Source organism: Stegastes partitus, unplaced genomic scaffold (genome assembly GCF_000690725.1).
Source record: "Stegastes partitus isolate 25-593 unplaced genomic scaffold, Stegastes_partitus-1.0.2 Scaffold648, whole genome shotgun sequence".
In the NCBI taxonomy this organism is placed as follows: Eukaryota; Metazoa; Chordata; class Actinopteri; family Pomacentridae; genus Stegastes; species Stegastes partitus.
This window is the reverse complement of record NW_007578379.1, coordinates 412,861-419,241: the sequence shown is the minus strand read 5'-3', so window position 1 is coordinate 419,241 and position 6,381 is coordinate 412,861. Positions and strand designations below refer to the sequence as shown.

General features: G+C 44.0%; 1 protein-coding gene across 1 annotated transcript in view; it reads left to right on the top strand.

Annotated features, from left to right (window-relative positions):
• LOC103363284 (ATP-binding cassette sub-family A member 1) overlaps positions 1-6,381 on the top strand; it is a gene marked incomplete at its 5' end in the record, with an annotated part of 152,575 nt that overhangs the window by 9,648 nt on the left and 136,546 nt on the right. The window contains one exon of the mRNA XM_008289967.1: positions 1-155. This exon is cut by the window's left edge and continues 10 nt beyond it. Within this exon, the coding sequence (XP_008288189.1) occupies positions 1-155 (155 nt within the window). The remainder of the gene's footprint in view (positions 156-6,381) is intronic.

The window sequence follows — 6,381 nt, the reverse complement described above, 5'->3', positions numbered from 1 at the left end:
GACAACTCCTACAGCGACCTGCGCTACGTGTGGGGCGGCTTCGCCTACCTGCAGGACATGATGGATCACGGCATCATCCGAGCGCAGACGTCCAAGCCCGAGCCGCTCGGCGTCTTCGCCCAGCAGATGCCGTATCCCTGCTACGTGGAGGACGTGTGAGTACAAAGGGCCGCTCTCCCCGTGATTAGAGGAAGAGGGCATTACGCCGGTACGCTGCACTCCGGGGAGTCGCCACTCGCTGCCACCGCACAACTTGAGTTATGGTCTTATCAGTCACTTTGGCCCTGCAGATTTCCCCGCGGAGAGATGCTTCCTCTTATTTGTCTAACTCGCCCTTTTCTTTAATATCCCGCAGCTCTGACGGATGAAAAGCCGAAGATAAGGGGCTCTCTTAATAATGTCATTGTTAAAAGTAAATAATAAATATCCAGCGAGGGAGAGGAAGTGAGCGAGAGGGGGGACAGGAGCTATCGATTTTAGCCAAACCACAGGAAGTTCCTGAATTATTCACCGCTTAGAGTCGCCTCGCGTCTCGTGTTTCCAACAAAGTGAGCAGCTCCGGAGATTGATCCGTCGGAAAGCGTCGGACGGTTCGCCTCGCGGGGACGCCAGCGATGCGGTATCGCGAGCAAATCTTTCCCAAGATTTCCTCAGAGTCTGGGAAATTGCTCCCATCCACGCAGCATTATGATCTCCATTAATAAAGGGAAAAGCCCAGCGACGCCATCAAGAGAGGAGATAATTACCAGGGAGATTTAGGCCCAGCAACACAGTGCACATCCAGCCTTTCAGGAGACACAACATCTTCCCGACCCGCCGAGATTAGGGATCTAATTTTAAAATATTATTTGCTTTGGATTTACAGTGAATCAACCTTCAGGGAGGAAGGGAGGGAGGAGGATGTTCGGATCAACATATTTAAAGAGGCCACGGCAGAAAGAAAATTACTTTGAATGCGTTTGGGCTGCCGATGTCTACAAGTTGTCGAGTCGTGCGCTTTAAGATGCGTTTAAAATCCAGATTTAAAGCGGTTTTCATCACGTTGGTTCACCGTGAGGTCATCATTTACCGTCGGAAGATTAAACGCACTCTGACGGTCTCGCACTCTGTTCCGTTGCCGCTTCGCTAAACTTTAAAACACGTAATTCGCATTTGTTCTAACGGCCTCGGCGGGCACGCTCGGTTTCGGCGAGCCAGGCGATGAGATTTGCTGATGGGAGTGGAGCTGAGCTAAATACTGCGCCCAGTGGAGCTCCAGAGGCATCACGAACACAAAGTAATCCTTCCTATTTATTACAGAGTACGCTCACAGCAGGTTGGAAATGAGCGGCACCTTCACCGGCTTCTACGGTTCGTGGTGCGGTTTGTTTCCTGGCCTAAAACAAAAGGATTAATAAACACGGACGATGCAATACCCTCGGTCCCTCCACCATTTACTCTTTCCCCTTCTGAGACATTTGGGCGTTCCTATAAATGATTAATAATTGGAGGGAAAAAAAAGCTTTTTCGTCCATTAATAATTGAGAGTGAAGGAAGATGCGCTAAAACCCAGAGAGGCGGCGGCGACGGACGGGGAAGAACTTTGGCGGTAATTATTTTTTATAGTCGTGTCGCCGGGCGAAAAATGAACGGGAGGACAATCGGATGGATGTTTTTATTCCCCCTAAAATGGAATTAAAAAAACATTGACGCTGAGATGGAGAGAAAGTGTGACTGCACACAAATGTTCCGTATTACGGCTTCTTTATTTTTAAATTTGAGCCGGTAAACTGGAGCCGACTGCGTCACTAATTACCGCCGCCTTGTCTTTCCAATCATCTCTGCTTGCCCGATAAACTCTCACCAACAGGCCTCCGCTATCTACACCGACCCCAGCGCTCATCACGGCTCCCTTTGGAAATCATTTCCTCTTCGTGTTTCTCATTTCCTCCTCGGAGCTTTTTGCCGGCGGTGCGCCCGGCGAACCAGCGGCGGCCCGGGCTCCTCCTGACCCCGCTGGCATTCTGAACCCGAGATAACCGAAGCCGCGTAAGCTCCCCGCCGCCTTCATATTCACACGGCGCCCGCCGCGACGGTGTGGGATAAAACTTGACCCCCGCGGGGCCCGATAGCGCATAAACCAGTCCTTTATCGCCGGCCTCTGTGCCATCGCACGCTCCCCGAATCAGAGGCTCGCCTTGTTTGGATCCTGAGGCGGCGCTCCCCATCAATAGGTCTTTCACATCGGGCTGGGTGTTGGGGCATGTTGAGGAATATCCCAGTCGAGGGTCTGCGGGAGCTAATTAAGCTGCAAAACTCTCACAATTAGAACATCGGGCGCTCGTAACTATTAAAAATCTGCTCTGCTTTATGTGCTTCTGCTGCATCGGCGACATCCGAGAGAGAAGCCTCGGTCCAGGAAGGGGCCGTTTAATACTTTATGCTGTAATTCCAGCTTCGCAAAAAAAATTCTCCCAAAGATTCATGTATTAATAATAACTGGCATAATAAAGTCACACACCAGGACGCTTTTTTATTTCTCTAAATGGTCGCTGCTGCTGTTGTGCTAAATGGCCAGAAAGCCGCAACAAGCGGCAGCAGTTGAATCCTGTATCGCGTCAGACGCTGTCCAAGCAGCTAAATGACACAAACGCAGCATTAATAAAGCAGAAAACGGCGATGAGATGAGATAAGATTAGATAAGATAATCCTTTATTAATCCCACAGCGGGGACATTTGCAGCAAAGAAGATAAACGGAGGGACACCAGTGGAAAAACATAAATAAACAGCAATCGTTTTCCGACGCTTTGCACAGATCCTCTCGTGTGGAGAAGTAAATATTTACGTCGTGTACATTCTTCTATATTATTCTGTATGTAGAACGTATAAATATTGCACAAAGTCTTCTAAATGTAGAGAATATTGATGCCGCACAGATTCTATATCATGTAGGAAATACCAACATTGGACACGGTTCCTCTAAACATAGAACAGATTCGTTTTAAATGCAGTAAATGTTGATATTGCACCGTGTTCTCCTACAATGGAGGCCTGAAATATGGATTTTTGCAGATTTCGCAGTTTGCAAAATCTAGAAAATAACGTTCTTGTGTCATGCAGATTCATCTGTATGTAGAAAATATTGATGCTGCAAAAATTATTCAGTGTTTGCAAAATGTAAATGTTGCACCAAGTCTTGTAAATGTAGAACATATCGATGTTAGTGTTAATATAATGTTCCTGCAAATAGCTTTTTAATACCGTACTTCTCTAAAAGCTGTCACTCAAACCGATCAACACTCGATGAAATAAAAGTTTGGCTCTTCAAAGTTTCGTCGACGCTCCTCCACAAAATCACCACGAATAGAAAAAGCAACCAGTTTAACCAGTACCTAAAAGATTTTTTTTCCCGCCTGGCACAAATCATCCATCTGCTGCCACAACTAGAGCAAAAGTATTTTTCAGTTTTTATTTCTTAAATTTCTCAGAATTTATTGAAAATATTAAAACGTATTCAGACCCTTTGCTCTGGACCGCCAACATAAAACCAAACCCTCAAGTCAAAGCAACTCTCTCTGGACTTCAGTGATGAAATTGCGGCGGAAGATAGATCGGATAGAGGATATAAAACAATTTCTTGCTCCCGGGAGCCCTGTGGCCTCGGTAATTGTGAAATTACTGACCGCTGCTAGCGTTAGCCGGCCGAGCGAGAGAGGTCTTGGTCAAGAAGCCAACGGTCAGAGCTTCTGAAGTCTTCTGCAGACGCCTCCTGCAGGAATTACGGCCATCTCAGCGCTTCATCAATCAGGTTTTTATGATTGGATGGAAGCTGCTCTGGAGCTAAAGGCAGCTCGCCTTGAATTTGTGAAAATTTTCAGGAGTCTGAGGAAAAAGATTCAGTGGTCTCGTGACGCAAAGATGGCTCATGGCATCGTGGCAACTACAAAGACAGAAAGATGCACGAAGAAAACCAGTTGTATTATTAGTTTATTTCAAATTAAATGAGCTAAAGCCTGAAAAACTGAAAAAAAATGTGAAGCTTTCAAAGTCTAAACTGAAACTTTACTGTCTATAGCGAGCAAAAATAGATCTCTTGGTGCAGAACTCTGGCTGTTAGCATGTTAGCACCTACAAATACAGAACAATGCATGAAGAGAATCAATGCCAGAGTCTATATAAGTTGAGATAACAGTATGTTGTGTATTGCTTTATTTCAAATTAAGTACTAAAGCCTGAAAAACAGAAAAATGCAACTACTTACGGTCTAAACTGTGACTTTACTGTCTGTAGCTAGCAAAAATAGATCTACTGGTACAGAACTGTGGCTGTTAGCATGTTAGCAACTACAAATACAGAAATATGCATGTAGAAAACCAGTTGTATTATTACTTTTTTTCAAATTAAATTAAATTAAAGCCTGAAAAACTGAAAAAAATGTGTAGTTTTCAACATCTAAACTGAAACTTTACTGTCTATAGCGAGCAAAAATAGATCTACTGGTGCAGAACTCTGGCTGTTAGCATGTTAGCAACTATAAATACAGAAAGATGCATGAAGAAAACCAGTTATATTATTGCTTTATTTGAAATTAGATTAAATTAAAGCCTGAAAAACTGAAAAAAAAATGTGTAGCTGTCCAAATACTTGGGGCCTAAACTGAAACTTCACTCTCCATAGCGAGCAAAATAATCTATTGGTGCAGAACTGTGGCTATTAGCATGTTAGCAACTACAAATACAGAAAGATTCATGAAGAAAACCAATTATATTATTAGTTTATTTCAAATGAAATTAAATGAAAGCCTGAAAAATTGAAAAAAATGCATAGCTGTCCAAATACTTAGGGCCTCAAGTGAAACTTTACTGTCTATCGCAGGAAAAAATAGATCTGTTGGTGCAGAACTCTGACTGTTAGCATGTTAGCAACTACAAATACAAATCAATGCATGAAGAAAACCAATGACAGAGTCCATATAAGCTCAGAATACAGTATGTTATGTGTTACTTTATTCCAATTGATTGCACCAAAGCCTGAAAAACAGAAAAATGAAGTCTAAACTGTAAGTGTACTGTCCATAGCGAGCAGATGTTCTGATAAAACCTGAAGAACGATTGATCATTTGGGTCAATTTGCTGTTTTAGGACTACGTTTTAAAGTTTGTAGAATAAACCACGACCTGAATAATGCATCTTGTTTTTCCACAAATCTCGGTTTCTTACCCTGCAATTATTATTGTTTAATGTCAAGAAGTACAGAAAGCAAAACCTCGCTCTCGCCGGTTCTCACGTCTTTTTTCTTTTCCCTCTGGCTGTGCTGAGGTCTCTGTGGAATAAGTAGAAGCATAATGCAATTTTACTTTATTTTGTCTTGCCGTCAGATAAAAGCCGAGGAGCCGCATGGAATATGGCATCTGAAGCAGCCTTCATGCCAGAACCACGTACGGCACGCGTCGCCGCTCCAGAAAATAATTTGTAGCAGCAATGAAATCATCCGCATCTGAAAAATGAAGCCTGTTGCCTTCGATGAGTCGCTCGTTTCTTCCCGGCCGAGGAGCTCGACGGCGTGTTTGCTCAAAATGGAAGCTGCTTTCTTTCCTTTCTTTTAGCATCCAACCTCCGGGGAGGCTGTGCTGCTCTACTATCTCTCGATTTACTGAGAGAGAGGAAAAAAAAAAAAAAAAAGCTCTCCTAAATTTAGGTCATCCCGCCGATGTAAGCGGAGCCCCGTAACACAGATCCGCCCGGAGTTCTATTACTTAAGCACCTTTGATCGATCAGCGAATGTATAATTCAGCAGCATCTGGTGGCAAGGTTGTCAGTGTCAGACACGGTGTGCATGACTGATCTCTTCCCCTCCGGTGCCGCCAGTCGCAGAAGGAGTTAACTCACACCGGCTGTCAGCTGTTCCAGAGACGCCGGGGTGCAATCTGGGAGCAGATAACGGCGGAATTAGCATTCGTCTTGATGCCGCCGTGCCGCACGAGGCCCGCTCGCCTCGCCGAGAAAACGCGACTCAATTAGCTGTTTGTCGAGGCCTCTTTGAGTTTTGAATTTCGCGGGTTTGGAGGTTTTATTTGGGTGGGATTTGTAGGTTTTTGTGGCCTTGTGTCTGAACTTTAATCGTATGCCTGTGGAGAAAAAACTACACATCTATTTAGAAAGTCTGCAGGGCCGATTAATAAATGTGACTAAAACAGTTTCACAGCTTCAAGATTCCCCAAAACCAACATTTTCCTGTGTCAAATTAAACAAAACAACTGCACAAAAGAATAAAATTTAGTGTATTTTGGGTCACTTCTGGAAAAATTGGTGAAATTTCAGGCTGAAAGAACGACGTTTAGGTTATTTTTAATGTCAAAACAGGTCAAATTTGACGTGAAACAGTATGTGAGGGTTAACTCG